This window comes from Schistocerca americana, chromosome 9 (genome assembly GCF_021461395.2).
Source record: "Schistocerca americana isolate TAMUIC-IGC-003095 chromosome 9, iqSchAmer2.1, whole genome shotgun sequence".
NCBI lineage: Eukaryota > Metazoa > Arthropoda > Insecta > Orthoptera > Acrididae > Schistocerca > Schistocerca americana.
The window spans coordinates 140,025,070-140,045,281 of record NC_060127.1 but is presented as its reverse complement, the minus strand read 5'-3'; the positions used below and the strand labels follow the sequence as shown (position 1 = coordinate 140,045,281).

Here is a 20,212-nt window from a genome sequence, read left to right as displayed (position 1 = left end):
TATATGGTTGGTAGAATGCAGAAGATCCTGCATGGATGGATGGTGTACAGTCTCAAAGACAATGCAGTCCTCCAGGTGGTCCAAATGGTTATGTAGCACCTGAGTTTTCGATAGGAAGGCCTTTAGGTTTAGGAATGTCATGAGAGCGAACCTCTGCAGAAACACACAGGAGTACCTGATCAGATGTAGTGAAGGCTGGGTGGATGGCGCACATTCTCAAGGAGAACGCATTATCCTCCATGGGCTAGCCTTCAGGTTGTCCCTGATCAGAGGCTGTGAAAGTTGTGTTTAGTAGGAAGCAGATGACTTCCTGGATATGTACCAGGATGTGCAGCAGTGTGTTAGGTAGTGATACAGGCTGCGCTCTTCTATGGGCATGCAGGAGGCCATGATGACACTATATGGATGGGTGGAGAGAGAGAGGAATTAGGTCTTCCCAATAGCTGTGCAATAGGAAACTGGTGCCTCATGACGATGGCGTCAAAGAGAATGAGTTCCAGCAGTGTAAAGTATATTATTATGTGGTCGGTGCCATGCAGTAAAATCTGCTCAGATGGACTGTGTACAATATTAAGGAGAATGCGTTGTCTTTCAGACCTTCCCAGTGGATGTGTAACAGGAAGCTGAATCTCCTGTGAGAATTCGCTAGAAAGACAATGTCACAAGAGCAATCTGATGTGATGGGTCCAGCAGGAGCATACAGGTGTCCAAGTCCTACAAGTGGCTGTTTAGCAGGAGACAGAAGTGGCTCTCACTGCTCATCGTGAACATACTGAGACCGAGGAGCACATTGTGCTCCTACACAATGGACACCTGCAGACACACACAGAAAACAGTGATCAGCTGGACAGTGTGCTGGCTGAAAGAGAGTGTGTTGAGCCCCAGGTCCTCTCAGTGACTGTGCATCTCCTGTTAACACTGAATAGGGAACAATGAGCTTTAATAGTGTCATGAGAGCGATCCTATGTGCTGGATCCTAGCAGGAGCGAACAGGACTCCCTGATTGTAAGGTGTGAAGGATGATGGAAGTATGTAGCGTTTCAATTCCTCCCAGTGGCAGTGACCAGAGAGCATAAGGATCTTTGGGCGTTAGCCAGGAACACATTGAGTCCGAGGGTGTGCCGGGTGGTGGCGCTAAAGGCCAGACTCTTGCAGAGGCACACAGTAGACCTCGATCGGCTTGACGGTGTGTAGGGTGATGGTGAGCGCGGTGTGTTCGAGGTCCTCCCAGCGGCTGTGCGGCAGGAACCGGAAGCGTCTCAGGACGGTCGCCAGGAAGACTTTGATCTCGAGGCGCGCGTACTGGGAGCCCACGCAGTTGCGTGCGCCCAATCCGAACGGCAGGTAGCTGCAGGGGTGGTCCTCGTCGCCTCGACCCTCGAGGAAGCGCGAAGGGTCGAACCTCAGCGGGTCTGGGAAGAACTGCGGCAGGCGGTGCGTGAGGAAGGGCACCATGGCCAGCATCGCGCCCTTCGGTACTAGTACCCGGCCTCTGGATAACCAGATGTCCTCCGTGACCATCCGAGGGATCAGCGGAACCACCGGGAACAGCCGCAGCGTTTCCTGTGGTATCATCCCAGGCACTGAGATACAGATTGAGTATACAGGCTTCTCCTTTCCCTACGTACCAACAACACCCTACTCCAGATTCTTTAAGGAATCGAAGACCCATGTATAAAACAGCATCAGACGTCTGTTCCTTTGCAAATCGGTTCACTTGTTAAATATATGATGTTAAGCGGATAAAACCTTTATGCTTGAACACACAAAACAGTAATTATGTTGGTTTCATTAGTTTCGGGTTATTCACCCATGCACTAGTGAAAAAGACGATACCATTTTTTTTAATTCGGTTGGTAAGCATAGACCACATACTTTCTTTAGTAGTTTACTTATTTAACCTGATCTGATTAGAGCCAACAGGCCCTGTCTTACGTCAGACCGGGATGCTACACATACAGTACCTTTTTTATATCATAATTACCTAAGAAATAAATGAAAGTGGGTGAGTCAATGTCAGTAAGTAACACTGACTATGAACTGCGATACTTCTACTACTGTTGCTGCTGCGACTGGTAATAATAATAATAATAATAATAATAATAATAATAATAATGACAATAGTACCAATAATGATAGTGGAACATACAAAAAGAATTTTATGATACTGTGAGTTCTGAGGAAAGGAAATTTAAGAAGACTGGATCAGATAAGTGTACAGAGAAATGAGGAAGATGTGTTTGGAAACAAGTACGTACAGGAATAACGAGTGCGTACAGGGAGAATGGCTGTCATTATTGTTGCTCCAGGAGATATGCCATTAACTGTATTCTTAAGCTAGATATGTTATTCTGTTCTCTAACATAACGCAGTAAGTTATTCGGTAGAGTCATATGAGAATTACCTTCCAACAGACATTTTCTTATTCCGTAACTATTTATATGCACGATATTGACACCTATTTACATTTCTTTGGAAATGTAGTTCCTCTCCTAAACTACGCGTCGTACAGTGATAAAATATTGTAGGTATCATCATCAGTGGTATATATAGGTACTGCCTGCAAACTGAATACCGCTTTGAGTTAATAATAAAGAAATAATAAACTGAAATATCATGCTTAATGCATTTTTAATTATTGCATCTAAGTAATTCTATTTAATTGTGCTCTTACAAAGCATATAAATACACAGCAACATAATTAAATAGAATTACTCACATATAATAATCAAAAAGAAAAAGAAGATTTTAGGTCAAAGACAGACTAGCGACAAGGTTGTGTTGGCAACACTACGAAACGCAAGCCACTACACATACTTAGAAGTGTAAAAACAAACAGAAAAAAGTGGTGTGGGAAAAAGTGTGGTGTGAAAAACAAAAGAAATGCATAGTGCTGATAAACAATTACAAACTAGACCACAACTACCACTGTCTACAGAAGAAAAAGATCAACCATGGGCTAGCAGACGGCATTTCTCGATGTTTAGCGAGAAATCAAGCGAAAATCACCGTAAGTACAAACAAACATACTGTTAACGAACTGTTTTTCGATCTGAAATCAAATCAAAACGTAAATAACTTAATTACATGATGCTTTACCTCAATAAAGCGAAACGTGTCTGGTGAAAATGAAACGGATTTTCGTAGTTCAACGACCGAACACAAATACCCTGGAACTTAATGGAATGGTTGATAATTAATAACAGAAATTAGGTCTTAATACTTAAGCATTGGTTTAGCACATGGAACGAACCCTCCTGGGCCATTGAAATAATTCTTGGAAGCATTTGTCACATCCTGAGAGGCACTTGTTGATCGATTGAACATTCCATGACCTATCGAAAAATGTTTTTCCTTACTGCGTTCGTTGAAAGACGTCTGCATTCCTGATGTTGATAAGCTTCCTTCTCAGTCACTGCATATGTGAACAGATGCGTTTCACAATCTTGTCAGCTTTTTCAACAATGGTTTCTATGGGTTTGGTCAATGTTTTCCATTTAGATGTCATAACACGAAATGCACATTCATAGGTCCTCCTGAATCTTGAAAGACGACAATTATACACTTCCTACTCATCTGAAAGCTTCATAAGGTGCGGTTTCAGTGGGTGGGCATCATCACCGAGTAAAACAAAAGGCGTGTCAACTGCACTCCGTGGAAAGCCAACAGTCAGTGGCAATGTTTCATCATAGTTTCCAAGAAATCTGTACAGACTGGAAGCAGGAAAAGTGCCTCCGTCGCTTTGCTTTCCATATATGCCAACGTCGTGATCTGTGACAGCTTGCAAAATAATAAATGTTTTTGTAGTTATAGTACATAGTTCCACTCTTAGTAGGACACTTAATCACAATGTGCTTTCCATCTAAACCGCCCACTGCATTTGGAAAATTCTATTTTTCTCTGTAGCCATTTTCAGTTTCCGTCCATTTTTTACCGTCTGGTATTGCTAAATGCTAGGCAACAACCTTCTCCAAAACAACGTGGATAACCTGGATGACTATTTGTCCTACAGTTGCGTCGTGCATTCTGAACTGTTCTCGAATGGGGCGAAATGTCTGGAATGGATGAAAATACGAATCAGAAGATACAAACGACCGTGGTAGCATCCGTATCCAAGAAGAAAGTTCCAGTGACCAAGTAAACATGAAAAGTATTAATTTCAGAGGAAACAATAAAAAGCAAAAAACGATCATGGGACAGGAAACAGTGGAATTGGAAGAGCGAAAAGTACAGCTTCTAGAAAAGCGCTTTGAAACCAAGCGATACGATCAAAGTGGTGATGGCGATTACCATTACATAATGAGTCTTTTGCCATCCATAAGAAAACTGAACAAAATGCAAAACATCGGCTGTAAGATGGACGTTCTTGGTGCAGCTGCCAAGAACGTGAAAGAAAACGTAAACAAAAAGCAAAATTTTCAAAATAACGATTCTACAACACCAGCACAAGACTACGGTTCAAATGGCTCTGAGCACTATGGGACTTAACATCTGAGGTCATCAGTCCCCTAGACCTTAGGACTACTTAAACCTAACTAACCTAAGGACATCACACACATCCATGCTCGAGGCAGGATTCGAGCCTGCGACCGTATCGGTAGAGTCTTTCCAGACTGAAGCGCCTAGAACCGCACGTCCACACCGGCCGGCCAAGACTACGGAGCAACTAACAATGGTTTAGTCACTGGAGGTAGTTCCAGAAAGTTGAAGTACTGAAGAAACAGGGACCACTGCCATATTGTCAGCAGCGAATGCAGATGAACTGTTGGTGCTACACAATTGTCATTTTGTATGCAGCCACGGCGATTCCACCCACTTGCTTGGCCGACAGTGGAACAAGGCTGACCGCCAGAATGGGGACCGATTAACCACCGCCCTGCCATACCCACGGCCGTTTTTGGTGACTACAAAGGAATCTCGGACTTGCTTACTGCTCTGGAAAAGTTCTATAGCTGCCCCTAATGCAATGGTCACGTCCAGCGTCCAAAAATCTGTATTTATAGTCGAGTTTAATTCTACTACTGCTACTCAAGTAATGCAAGTACTGTGAGATCAATCAGTCGTTTACTCTGACCAAACAAAATGAAAGGGGAGGTGCTTGACTGGTATTACCATGGCAGTGGCCTGCCTGGAAGGCACCGCCGTCTTTCAGAAAATGATCGTTTTGGAGGTCCAAGTGCTACACAGTGTGGAGGCGCAATGTCGGATGGGCGTGCTGACCTCCTGATCTTTGAACGAGGTTGGCTCACTGGTCAACGTAACTGTGTCGCTGTACTCTTTCCCCATGAGCGTCTTTTCAGGGGTGCACTCGGCCCTGACTTCATTTTTTACAGGTGATAACACCACATCGAACAGCGCAGGTGGAGGACCTCTTCGAAGTAGATGATATTTGGCGAATGGACTGGCCTGCCCGTTCCGTCGACTGAAACCCATCAAGCACATGTAGTGTGCTTTGGGGGACTATACTGCATGACACCCACATGCATCAGCGACCATTCAGCAGCTGTCAGTACAGCTGGGTGGAAAAGTGGAACCGCCTGCCATTGGAACTCCTCGCCAGCCGCTTGGCCAGCGTGGGAGCATGATGAAGAGCACGTTATGCTATCCACGCTTGTTACACACCCTGCTAAAAACCATGTCCCACCTTTTGTAATGTCCACGGGGCCATCGCGAATCACAGCGGCTTCAGTGTAACTATACTCCATTCATCATTAGAATAAACCTCATGTAAGCAACACACTATGTATTCTTCTGGGTTTGCTGAAACCTCATTGGACTTCGTTTCACGTGGAGCAGAAGCCAATCTGTCTCGAGTACAGTCAAGTACGATAACGAGGATGCATTTTATGCTGTGCGTTACACGTACAATGACTCAGCGTAAATAGAGGAGAATAGCTCTACCGACGCATTTAACTTGGAAAGCACTGTCCAGCTACTTGGTCCAACTAACCTGCAGTGATGTTAAGTGTCTGTGCTAGCAGAATAAAAGCGCAGTGGTGGGATTTCAACCCGTAATTAAATATTGAAGCCACTGAACGTATTAGAGTCAGTCACCTGGTAACCTCTGAACTTTTTCCATATCGAACTCTGAGGAAAGCGGTACATTTCAGTACTGCTACGCTGATAACGAGGCGATCAACAACATAATGTCAAGCCACCATAAAGTCCACATTTCCTCCTCCTCCTCCTCCTATTTTATGACGTACTGTTCTGCATTTCCCCATCGTTCGGCAGTGACGTAACACGAAATTTCGTGCATTAGCTGCAGTAAGTTTGGCAGCTTAAATGTATTGTTACTTCTCGGGACAAATCCCTTAACTTTGCTCCAGATCAGTTATGTTGGGTTTAGACAGCAGTAGCACGGTGACAACTGTAAAAATGCAGCATTTGTAATATGTGCTCGGCGCCGTGAAGATTACTGTTTTCCATTATTCAGCGACGGTTTTCACTCTGGCTCGTGTGAGACCATATCTATCCTATGAAACAGTGGACACACAGTATTTGATTTTTCATTTTTAAACTAAAAATTTAAGTGTGTAATGTTTTCTTAACTTAAAAATCCGTAACAATCTTTTACAATGCATTGATAATTAAAAATGTGTATTTGCAATAAAAACCAGAAGTCTGCGTGTGATATGTAATTAGAAAGAGCATGATGGTTAAGTAAATGTTAATTACGACACATTGATAAATTAGATATTTAAATCAGTTAGCTATTCAAACGGAACAAAAAAAAATCGTTGATCATAACCGCCCACCCGCTCTATTTTCAAACAGTGACGCTACCGATTACTGCAACATAATAATTAAAATTGCTGTTCTTATATTTAGAACATCATGTTTCTCAACAAAACTTAAAGTTCATTTTTCTCTAAAATGTTGTTAAAAACATTAACTACAACTTCTTTCTAGCCTTCTGATCGCGTGGTTCAGTACGAAGCAGGAAGCTGTGTCATCCATTTTCGCGGTATGTATGAACTGCCACACAATCAGAGCACAAGCTGCTCTTACAGAGACCGTGACTGTTCGCGATTGTTTACATAAAAATTACATAGCTAAAGTATGATTAAGGAAAACGTTGATGGCTGCCAATACATCAGAATGTCTTAGGGTTTCACTTACAGCTGAACCTACTTCCGAGACTGGAACAACACCAGTGTACGATAGCTACGGCTGCTGATCAGTCATCGCGTTTGTGTTTGTTTGCATCTTACCACGAACGGACTATACTGTCTTTGAATAAAGGTGTCATTTCCATTCGTCTCATTGCGTATTTCTTCCAGTTGCCTCCTGCATTATACTGTAGCACTTCTTTGCATGTATGGCCCAAGTTCCATAAAACTGTTAGCTGGCAGAGACACATCCTGCGGAAGCCACTGCCATCGTCAAGTTTTGCACAGCAGGGTACAGGACTCGCAGTCAAACCAAAAATTCAGCTCATTTCATTGACAAGTTAAAGGAAACGAGCGTGGGAACCATATATCCTCGTTAGGTTTGATATTGTGTCGCTGTTTACCATGATTCGGGTAAACGACGCTATCTAGTTCATAGCGGATATTTTTCCTACCGATATTGTGTCATTATTCCGACACTGCCTCACCACAACCTGCTTTCAATACGATATGGATGGAGTGATTATGGGCAGTCCTCTTAGCCAAAATGGTTCAAATGGCTCTGAGCACTATGGGACTTAACATCTGAGGTCATCAGTCCCCTAGAACTTAGAACTACTTAAACATAACTAACCTAAGGACATCACACACTTCCATGCCCCAGGCAGGATTCGAACCTGCGACCGTAGCGGCCGTGCGGTTCCAGGCTGTAGCGTCTAGAACTGCTCGGCCACTCCGGCCGGTGAAGGAAGCGCTCAGTGGAAGAAGATGCAGAAGTCATCGACGTGGTGCAAAGCTGGTTACAGGTGCAACCAAAATCCTTTTTTTTCCACGAATTAAAAAAAAAACTTGTATACTGTGCGATGAAGTGCAGGGAGGTTATAAAGCAAAGTAATGTGTACTTCAGTTTTCTATCATTAGAATAAATATTCCATTTCTCAAAAGCCCCTTTAATTTTCGACTTATCCTCGTAGTTAGATGATAAATATTTGCGACATTCTTTGTTTTCTAGAGCGGCATCATTTTTAATCAGTATAAAAAGTTTATACTTTACTCATACATCGTTTGATGCTCACATGCACAATGTGTAAGTAATCTCACGTCGGCCTCCCGGCTAGCTGCGCTGTCTAACGCACTGCTTGCCGAGCAGGAATGTGTGCCGGGCCCCGGCGGGAATCCGCCTGTAGGGTTAGTGTCGAGGTCCGGTGTGCCGGCCAGCCTGTGGATGGTTTTTAAGGGGGGTAGGACGTGAAACGGGCCGACTTGGAGCAGGAGAGGCACCACAGGACATTTTAATTTACACTGTCTATACATTTACAAATAAATTCATAAAACTTTGTCAGCATGACCAGGAAGGATTCGGAATGCACACTCATAGCAGTGGAAGTTCAAAAACAAAAAAATAAATTTTTTTACATGTGAAATTTCATCATTTTTTCGCTTACTATTGGCTGCATTTGTTGTTATAGGTACATTTTTCTTCACAAGTAAGACAGATTCTTTGATGAATTTTGAACAGCATACAAACCATACTTACAGGCGTATTAAACTCTAGAATTTTCCAAATCTATTAAAAGCTGTGGTAAAAATTGAGATAATTAACTGCAAAATTTGATTTTTTTCTAAACATAAAGTTTAAAACGTACAGCTCATTCATTTTTTCATAAATTAAATAGATTCTAGAGTTTCAGAATGATAAAATTTCACATATAAAAAAAATTATTTTGTTATGTTTTTGAACTTCCGCTGCTACGAGTGTGAATCCTGAATCCTTTCTGGTCATGCTGACAATTTTATGAATTTATTTGTAAAAGTATAGACAGTAGAAAATAAAATGTCCTGTGGTGCCTCTTATGCTCCAAGTCGGCCCATTGGACGTCCTACCCCCCCCCCCCCCCCCCCCTTAAGGCGGTTTTCCATCTGATTCGGCGAGTGCGGGCTGGTTCCCCTCATTCCGCCTCAGTTGCACTATGTCGGTGACTGCTGCACAAACACGGTCTCCACGTACTTGCACACCGTAATTACTCTACCACGCAAACACTCGTTTGGTATAAGACGTTCCTGGGGGCAGAACCGCACAATAACCCTGGGTTCGGTATGGGGCGGTGGTGGTGTGAGTGGACTGCTGTGGCCTGTTGTGGGGTTGTGACCCACTGAGCGCTACAGGGGTACGAAGCCTCTCCGTCGTTTCTAGGTCACTGGTTCAATACACAATACACAGAATCTTATGTCTCTACTTTAGTGTACACAAAGTGTAATTACGTTATCCGCGCTGCTGCTACGGTGGCCGGTTCGAATCCTGTTTCGGGCATGGCTGTGTATGATGTCCTTAGGTTAGTTAGGTTTACGCAGGTCTAACTTAGGGGACGTCTAGTCCCATAGTGCTTAGAGCCATTTGAACCATTTCCTTAATTAAGTTATCGGCGTAGCTCTGCGTACGTTGTTTGTTTATTCTCTATACCAGATTCCCCTGATGATGGGCTGCATGCCTAAATACCAGTCTGGCTAATAAACGCTTCTGAAGTCAGCAACCACGAAAAGTGGTTGAAGGATAGTGAAACCGTTGGTAGGAGACAAGTTGTTGGATGTCAATGCCTAAAAACAGAACGTAAAGGTAACTGTGTAAAGCAGGCGTGACGACAGAGTAAAAAAATGGTGCAAATGGCTCTGAGCACTATGGGACTCAACTGCTGTGGTCATTAGTCCCCTAGAACTTAGAACTACTTAAACCTAACTAACCTAAGGACATCACACACATCCATGCCCGAGGCAGGATTCGAACCTGCGACCGTGGCAGTCGCACGGATCCGGACTGCGCGCCTAGAGCCGCGAGACCACCGCGGCCGGCACGACAGAGTACAACGCTCGCGCAAGAGCACGTTTTCCGGTGCACACAGTTCAGCGTGCATTGTAGAACACGTGGCTCAGCGGAAGACGACGCCTATGTGTTCCCATGGTGACCCACCGACATTGTCAACTGCGACTGCTGTGGATGTGGAATAATCGAGACCGAACTGTACCTGATGGATCTCTCTAATGGCACCACCTATGCACACATCAGCTACAGGACCGTAATTCATGCATTCTAAAGGTAGACCAACACACACATGGTCATAATGTTTGGGCTTATCAGTGTATTTAGGTATTGCAGATTCTTCTAGGGTGCATGGTTTGTTAATTCAGTTGCAACACATGGCAGCTAAAGGGTAATAGTTCAACTTGGTGGAGCTCTCAAATAGCATCACCATAACCGACAATGAACCCAATATAAATTTAAAAAATATTCACAACCTTCGATGCATGCTCTCATTGTATGTTTTGTGACAGAAGTCCCAAAACGTGGAAGCCAGTGGGTACTCTTCATCTCAGAGGTGCTTCCGAAAACTACCACAACCAACAACATAAACAAAAGTGTAGAATGAAGTCCAAAAGCAATATTGAATCTTAAGGGCCAGGGGGAGGGGGCGTAGCATTCTCTCACTGCAGACCTTGCGCCTTCAGTTTGGAATACCGTAGCTCGTGTCTAACAGCTCAGCTTGCTGGTGTCCTCTGACAGCACCACAACCCAATATGTCCCAGAATAGTGGTCCAGATGTGGAACTTAGCAGCTGACTTTCCTCACAACTGCAGTCATAAGCCGCGCTACATCTACATCTACATCTAGATCCATACTCCGCAAGCCACCTGACGGTGTGTGGCGGAGAGTACTTTGAGTACCTCTGTCGGTTCTCTCTTCTATTCCAGTCTCGCATTCGTGGAAAGGAAGATTGTCGGTATGCCTCTGTGTGGGCTCTAATCTCTCTGATTTTATCCTCATGGTCTCTTCGCGAGATATATGTAGGATGGAGCAATATACTGCTTGACTCCTCGGTGAAAGTATGTTCTCGAAACTTCAACAAAAGCCCGTACCGAGCTATTGAGCGTCTCTCCTGCAAAGTCTTCCACTAGAGTTTATCTATCATCTCCGTAACGCTTTCGCGATCACTAAACGATCGTGTAACGAAGCGCGCTGATCTCCGTCGGATCTTCTCTATCTCTTCTATCAACCCTATCTGGTACGGATCCCACACTGCTGAGCAGTATTCAAGCAGTGGGCGAACAAGTGTACAGTAACCTACTTCCTTTGTTTTCGGATTGCATTTCCTTAGGATCATTCCATTTTAAATCACTCCTAATGCCTACTCCCAGATAATTTATGGAATTAACTGCTTCCAGTTGCTAACCTGCTAGAAGAGGATTGGACCTATGTCTGTATGGGGAACTAGAGGTGACATAAGCGTGAAATTTGTCGTAGACCACTTTGCATACTATTTCTGTTCTAGTTATTGTCATAGCGGCCTCTTATCACTTAGAGGGCCCGCACAACATACAGGCAAGGTGGGCTGCCGGCCTCCCTTCAAGAGTTCATATTAAAACATCGCCAGTGAATGTAAACATCAACAGACTTTCCTCATAAACACGGCACTACTTAGTGAAAAGCCGTTTGACGGAGATCCAATAATTGGAACTAACGTGATTAAGTGTAGCAGTCCGCAGAATCGGTGTTACAAGCATGCCAGAAGAGTCAGACCGTCAGTGTGTACCTACAGCTAGGACATCTCCGGCCAATACATACACCAGCTCTAGCCCAGTAAACACTCGCCGTAGTCTTTTGTAGAAATTTGTATCTTCTTGGGCGTAACGCCACTTTGGAACTATGTAGCGTGGTATCTTGGTTGCTGTTATTTCTTTTCATTGTCTTGTAACTTTTATCGAGCTTTCGCCACCACCACAAGAATTATATTGTTTCTTGTTGTTCTTGAGTTTGGAAATTAGTGCACGCCAACAAGGCGTTTTAGTTAAATAAAGCGTGTCCAAACTTCACCGTTAGTTCTTTCCTGCCGACCGCAGGACACTAGAGTTATGGATCAGTTCCTTGGCGGAACTACTTTAAGGAGTAATTCCTAATCCTGTATTGCATGCTGTTGCCATTTTGCAACAAGTCGTAAATTAATGTATAATAATTAAGGATACCACTTGTATGCCCGTAATGTTTCCATATGGCAACACACACACAGTCTCACCCCATCGAGCTAGACTTTGTTAGGCATCGTATGTTGGTAGAAATAGTTAAATCAATAATCTTTGCTAAAGGTCGAGTGTAGTTAAACACACGCGACAGAAGCTGAAAGATTACACTTAGTTAGGTTTTTAAGGTGTGTAAAATGATGCGTAATAACAGCAAAGATTTTGTTTCCCTGTCTCTGCAATTGTCAGCAAATCTAAAGTACTGAATAAATCAAAAGTTCAGTATTCAAGCTATTAGATAGTATTTTGTCTGTCTGACCCTACCCTCAGATACTTTTTTTCAGTAAAATTGGTTTCCTAAAGAAAAGCCGTACAGTGGTGGGTTAAATGGTTACCCTAACTGAAATAATTGCTTGTAAAGCTTCTAGATGTCGCTCTCCAGCACAGCTATCACTAGCAACAACAAATTCAGTCTGAAGTCTCAAGAACAGTAGTCCATACATCGAATCCTGGGGACATTCTCTGATGGGGCAAGGTCTGACTGTATTTGTGAGACACAGCAATTACTGGCTGTTTACCTCGGCAGTCCTCTCCAGCACTACTACCGCCATCAACAGGGAATCAAACCTGAAGTCCCAAAATAGAGGTACACATGTACAACCTTATGCGCATACTCCCATAGCATGATTACTGACTACAGGTGTGAGATAGGGAAATTAGTGGGTGACTGCCCACCTTGGTGGTGTTCTCCAGTGCTACTTCGACCACCAACAAAATATCTACTCTGAAGTCCCAGAATGGTGGTCCACACATGAAACTTAGTGGGCTCCTCTAGATGCACGACTTGTGACCTCACGGATCGATTAGTGAGTAGCGGCTCACCTTGATGATGCTCTCCAAGACCCTGAGGCTGGCCAGCTCTGCGATGCTGGCAGCGCGCAGGTAGTCGTCTCCCTCGCCGAAGACGTCCTTCAGCTCCCGGTGGGCCGCGTCCTGCCACTCTGGGTGGAGCGCCAGCACCGCCAGCACGTAGCTGATGCACACAGCCGTCGTGTCGGTGGCGGTCAGTGCCATAGTCACCAGCTGCAAAAGTGTCACAGTTACATTAGCTTCGAGCCACGGTTCACTGCGCACAATGATCACAATTAATCCTCATGGACATTGAAAATACAGACTCCAACACCATCCCAATGCTACTCACGAATGAGGAGAGGCAAATTGTTAAAACTACTGTACAACGAATGATAGCACATCAAAAAATTTTGCTTATGTGGCGTTTGTAGTACAATGCACTCATGGACATTGAAAATACAGACTCCAACACCATCCCAATGCTACTCACGAATGAGGAGAGGCAAATTGTTAAAACTACTGTACAAGGAATGATAGCACATCAAAAAATTTTGCTTATGTGGCGTTTGTAGTACAATGCACTTGTCGGGGCGACATGTAGCGCACAAATCTGCCAACTCTGGCGACAACAGTGGCCCTGAAGGACATTTTCACTCTGCAGCGGAGTGTGCGCCGATATGAAACTTCCCGGACATGAAAACTGTGTGCCGGACGGAGACTCGAACTCGGGACCTTTGCCTTTCGCGGGCAAGTGCTCTACCGACTGAGTTACCCAAGCACGACTCACGACGCGTCCTCAGGACGGTAGGAGACGAGACAGTGGCGGAAGTAAAGCTGTGAGGACGGGTCGTGAGTCGCGTTTGGGTAGCTCAGTCGGTAGAGCACTTGCCCGCGAAAGGCAAAGGTCTCGAGTTCGAGTCTCGGTCTGGCACACAGTTTTAATCTGCCAGGAAGTTTTCACAACAATGGCCCTAACTGGGCTTGTGATCAAGTAGCCGCGTGGGTGCGCCACTTGCTGTCGCCTGCCTTCCCATTGTCCTCACAGCAAAGGGGATAGTGTGGTGGCGTAAACCCCTGATCACCAGTCCCTGCACTGATATCCTGGCTTAAATTCCAAACCTCTCCACAGAGTCTTATGAACTGAGAACTTCAGACACTGGTGATGTGAACTGTCCATCGAATGAGGGCATTAAGCTCACGAGGGAACTGTACGAACTTTCCCATATCGATTTGATTCATACTGACAGGATGTGTAGCGCACAACTAGGACGTCAACATATGCAAACAGGAAGACGCAACTCTCAACCGTTTTGATGAGATTCGGATTTGAAAATTTTATGCGTCCATATACAGGGAGTTTCACAATTTATGTTGCTCACTTCCAGACGTTGTAGAGGGCCTTAGTAAATTAAGTTTTACATAGGAACCAATGTCCAGAAACGGTTCGTTTCTATGTCTCATGGAAAATAATATGTACAGATTTCACTCCTATTTACTGTGATGTTATAACAGCTGTTCGATATGAGAACCACCAAGTTCGATGCACACAGTGTGAGCCGTGCTCACTCCAAACTATGCATTGCCTTGAACTTGGCTGTCTATCTGTGTTTGGTTTCCCGTCCCTGTTACGCTTATGCTGTGGTTCTTCCTCCTTCTACTTGTGGCAGCAGCGATGTGAATCGATATTTGCACCGTGTACCATCTTTGGTCTTGTGCATGTAGTTTCCGGCCAGTGGCTGTGCGGGCAGTCGGTCGGTTGGTGAGGACCAGGGAGGATATCTCCGTGTGCTGCAGTCGGCTGGGTCCGCTGGCGGTCCCTGCGCAGTGTCGGAGCGTGTGTGGAGCTGTCCGATCGCTACGAGCTTCGTGGCCCACCGACCCAGAAAGTCAAAGTTGAGTGGTCTGTTAAGTACCCAAGCCACTTTGGTGCATGTTGTGTCGTTCGTTTCGGTGGTTCGCTGTTGGGGAGCTTTTCCTGTGAGCAACACCGAGTGTTTGTAGTGGTGAGATCGTACCGCCGTGCGGCAAAATTAACTATATTGGTTCACTACAATTCAAGTGCACTATCGAAATTTTCTGCATTGTGGCCATTAGTGTTCCGGTTACCCGCCCTGGCCACTGACGTAAATTCAGGCAGTTTTCCTTTTTGGTGAAGTTAACTGATGTGTCGACAGAAGTGCCGACACAGTGTTATTTTGAGGGGGCCGATAGGCACGCTATCTAACGCAGACGGGCGTGAATTCTGGAACAGGATAACTATTGAATGGTAGCAAGAAAAGTACGTAGCTGCTTTATACTTAACTTTATTCGTTGATGAATACAGCGTTCTTCTGGAGACATTTATACTATAACTCTCAAAGTAGGTAAGGCTAATGGCGTCTTGCTAGGTCGTAGCCATGGACTTAGCAGAAGGCTATTCTAACTGTCTCTCGGCAAATGAGAGGAAGGCTTCGTCCGTTTTGTCGCTAGCAATGTCGTCGTACAACTGGGGCGAGTGCTCGTCCGTATCTCGAGACCTGCCTTGTGGTGGCGCTCGGTCTGCGATCACACAGTGGCGACACGCGGGTCCGACATGTACTAAATGGAGCGTGGCCGATTTAAGCTACTACCTAGCAAGTGTGGTATCTGGCGGTGACACCACATTAACTATATTACCTTATTTCAAATTTAAGTGTACCAGCGGTATTTTCTACCTTGTGGCCATTATTTTTTCTGTACCGATTGGTGGCTAGCAAGTCGTTTGGTCGGTCGGTCAGTGACTGTCTCTTGGTTGGGTTACCGACGGATCAAGTGTAGTTGGGCCCAGCACCTGTCTCACCTAAGCAAACGTTAATGTGTCGAGGGCAGGCGCCTCCCCCCCCCCCCCCCCCCCCCCCGCCTGAATATCTATATGTAAATCAATTGTGGGCCTTCAGCCGCTTAAAACTTTATTCTTAAATTTAGTTATTGTCGTTGCGTTGCTTTTCCATTTAGTATGCGTTCAGCCATTCAAAACTTAAAGGCTAAGCTATTTTTTGAATTTTTGGAAGTCAGCTGTGGGCCTTCAGCCGCTTAAAGCCTTGTTCTCAAAATTTCCCCTTAAGCGAAAACATTGCCGACTTCTGCCTTAAGAGATTATGGTAATATATTTCAAAATTTAATTGTAGCCTTCACCCGTTTGTATTGCACCTTGTACACGATTTTTCTGTCCACTTTTGCCTTGAGGCTTTCCGCCTAGCTGTGATATATATATTTTAATTATTTTATTTGCAATTTTAACTGCATGCCTTCAGTCACTTGACATTTATCTTGTTGCTTTTTAAGATTTATTGTTTGGAGGCCTTCAGCCGTGAAAGAATTGGGTTTTGAAACTCGTAGTTGTAAAGGTTCGGCAATGTGCCGTTTTGGTTTAAAGGTGTTATTAAATTACAATAAATTACGATTTTAAAAGTGAAACTGACCGACAGCTTATTTGGCCCTTTCCACAATCCTAATCACCTGTTCTGCCCAGCGGGTTTGTATTTGCGCAGTAAGTTCCCATAAACTCCGTCCAACATGCGTGGTGTAAGGTTCATCACTTCATCAGCAGCCACGATCTGTGGAACCAGATCCTCCTTCGACTGGACAGGGGTCTCGTCTACGAGACTTTTCATGTGTCCCCACAAGAAAAACTTGGAAGAGGTTAAATCTGGGGACCGCTGTTACCGAGCACGTGATCCAGCTCGACTGATCCACCTGTCCCTGAAATCTGCGTTCACGTGATTTCAGACGCGCACTACAAAATGAATTGCCACGTTATCGGACTGGGACTAGAATTACTGTCGAATGTCCAGCGGTGGATCTTTCAAAAGCTCCGCCATCACTTGTTGCAGGCATATCGAGTACCTGACAGTCAGTTTGGGAACAAGGATGAACGGCCCAGTCACACGACCATCGCGGATACAAGCAGCTGCCCGAACGCTGGTGCCGAAGGTATGCGGAAATCTTCGTGTGCAAATGGCTTTGGAGTTTTCTTCAGCCCGTATGTGGTTGTTTTGAGCGTTCAAAACAGTTTCCATGTTTAAATACGCTTCATCGGTGAACAAGATTCGCGTTGGAAACTGAGGAAAATCCACGCAATGTTGTAGAAACCAAGTACAGAAATTGACAAAAGGCACAAAATCCGCCGCGAGCATAGCGTGTGCCTTCTGAGGCTGTATGGGTGGTGTTGCTTTTCGTGCAGAACACTCCAGACAGACGAGTGAGAGACATCCAAGTCACGTGCAGTGGCTCGAGTCCTCGTTCATGGGTTCTCTTCAACTTTACGAAGCACCTCCTCTTCCAGTATGACAGTGTGTTGCCATCTTGGAACACCCTAGTTTGCTCTATTGCTTGCGAATTTCCCACTTTCGCGCAGCCGTTGTTCTACTCTGGCAAACATTCGATGTGATGGAATCATACGATTTGGAAAGTACGCGTGGCACAGACGTTGAGATTCTCTTCCGGTACTACAAGCTTCACCATAAATTAACGACATATCGGTGTGTATATGTATGTATGTATGTGTGTGTGTTGAACCAGGGACCTAGAAACTACAGGGAGACTTCGTCCCGCCATAGCCCTCAGTGGTTCACAACCCACAAGAGGCTACAGTAGTCCACCCGCCCCACCGCCGCCCCACACCGAACCCAGGGTTATTGTGCGGTTCGGCCCCCAGTGTACCCCCCACCCCCAGGAACGTCTCATACAACAGTTAACCCCAAATGGTAGAGTAATTATGGTGTATACATACGTGGAGACAGTGTCTACGCAACAATCGCCGACATAGTGTAACTGAGGTGGAATAAGAGGAAACAGCCCGCATTCGCCGAGGCAGATGGAAAACCGCCTTAAATACCATCCACAGGTTGGCCGGCATACCGGAGCTCAACACTAATCCGCCGGGCAGATTCGTGCCAGGGACAGGCACGCTGCCGCGCGGGATTAGCCGAGAGGCCTAGGGCGCTGCAGTCATGGCCTGTGCGGCTGGTCCCGGCGGAGGTTCGAGTCCTCCCTCGGGCATGTGCGTGATTGTCCTTAGGATAATTTAGGTTAAGTAGTGTGTAAGCTTCGGGACTGATGACCTTAGCAGTTAAGTCCCATAAGATTTCACACACATTTGAACTTTTTTTTTTCTTTTTTAATTGGCACGCTAACCCGCTTGGAAAGCAGCGCTTTAGGCTCGTGGCTAGCCGAGCGGGCACATATCGTTGTACTCTGCAAACGTGTACTCAGGCATCCTGTCACTACAGTACTACTGTAGTCACTGTGATGTGAACTGACGCACCACCAGGACCATGAACACAAGGCTGATGGAAATAGAGGACATTATGTGACATCGCATCATCGTACCATTTGTGAATGTGGGTAGTCTAACATAACAGGCGAACTGCGTAAGAAACATCTAGCGCGCGACTGAGTACCTCTTTTTCTCCTTGTAATATAGAGACGAAACATTTCCGAACATGGGTTCCTATGTATAACGTGGTCTAGTAAGTCTCCTCTATAACCTCCAAAATCCGGAAATATTAACTGCGAAACACCCTGTGTCAATTGTATGGTCCCTAGCCCCCCATCAGTTCGCAGCCGAGCGAGATAAACGTTAGCTCTGTAGTTGCCTTTCACAACTGTTATAAGTTGGCCTTCTGTGTAAATAGAAGGTGGAAGGAGGAGAAAGAAAAGGAAAGGGAAGGGGTTACCAGTATCAGCAGCATCGGGACATTACGTGGACTGCTCACTAGGTGGGTGTGGTAATCACTGTGTCATTAGGGACGCAGCACTCAACAAATCTGCCTGGAAATCTCGGCACGCCTCACTACCGACCCATACTCCCACAGAGTGCCACATACCTGCAAAACCTGTCCATATCTTCCATGCTCGCTACTCTAAGGTTCTCGTGAGAGGTCGGACATACTTGTGCATCGACACGGAAGTAGGTGGACCCATTGCCCATCTGGGTGAACAAGTTACCTGAATGCGTGGTGTGTCGGTTTAGTTAACAGGGTGGATTTCTCCAAATTTTTGGGTGTTCACATTGATGACAACTTTAACTGGAAGAAGCATATTACTGAGCTTCTCAAACTATTAAGTTCAGCTCCTTTAGTTTTTCATATAATCGCTAGTCTTGGTAATAAACAGATCAGTCTCCTAACGCACTTCGCATATTTCCACTCAATGATGTCTTATGAAATAGTTTTCTGGGGTAACTCACCACTTAGAATTAAAGTATTGATTGTACAAAAGAGAGCAGTGAGAATAATTAGTGGTGTTCGCCCAAGGAAGTCATGTAGGCACCTATTCAAGGAGCTAGGTATTTTAACTGCACCATCAGAGTACATATTTTCGCTAGTGAAATTCGCCATAAATAATCCATCTCAATTCGCCGAGAACAGTGATGTTCATATTTACGCCACTAGAGGGAAGAATGACCTTTTCTATCCGTAATTGATGCTGTCAGTTGCTCAAAAAGGACTACATTATTCAGCAACGAAAGCCTTTGATCATTTGCCCAACAACATAAAGTGTCTGGCTGGTAGCAGATCAAGTTTTAAATGTAGGTTATGATCATTTCTTTTGGACCACTCCTTCTATTCTATGGACGAGTTTCTGTTTCAGAACAGGGTGTGTGTGTGTGTACATATATCTTGTAATCTGACTTGTTCTACATTATATCGATAAAATAATCGTAAAAATGATCTACAGAGCTTGACACAACTAAACTAAATTAAACTAAGCCAGAAGTCTTCAGGTCCCCCGTGACCGATCCAGCGCTGAGGAAGGAAGTCATCCAAATCGCCTCATACACCACAGTGCCAATGGGGCGCAGCTCCATCCTGTTGGGAAATGAAGACCTGGGAATCTTCCATAGCTTGAGAGAAAAGCCATTGTTTCAACATGTCCAGGTGTGTGATCCCCGATACAGTTCTTTCCACAAGGAAAAATGGTCCATAAACGTTTGCACGGGATACACCACAGAACACATTGATCTTCGTTGAATATCTTTGGTGTTGCAATGGTAAATGTGGATTTTTCCAAACCCCATATGCAAACATTGTGTCTGTTGGCTTTTTCAACAATGTGGAACGTCGCTTCATCGCTAAAAATTGTAGAAATGCGTCATTCTCGAACTTTGCTAGCACATAACCACAAAATGCGAGACGCTTCTCTTTATTATTGTGGTTGAGAGCCTGCACAAATTGTAAACGGTAGGGCTTGCACAGCAAACGCAGTATCAGAACTTTCCA

General features: G+C 44.9%; 1 protein-coding gene across 1 annotated transcript in view; it reads right to left on the bottom strand.

The window, feature by feature from the left end:
• Positions 1–1,134: 1,134 nt before the first annotated feature.
• LOC124550749 (cytochrome P450 4C1-like) overlaps positions 1,135–20,212 on the bottom strand; it is an 87,433-nt gene continuing 68,355 nt past the window's right edge. The window contains exons 5-6 of the mRNA XM_047125471.1: positions 13,002–13,202; positions 1,135–1,563 (exon numbers count right to left, since the gene is read on the bottom strand). Of these exons, the coding sequence (XP_046981427.1) occupies positions 1,135–1,563; positions 13,002–13,202 (630 nt within the window). The remainder of the gene's footprint in view (positions 1,564–13,001; positions 13,203–20,212) is intronic.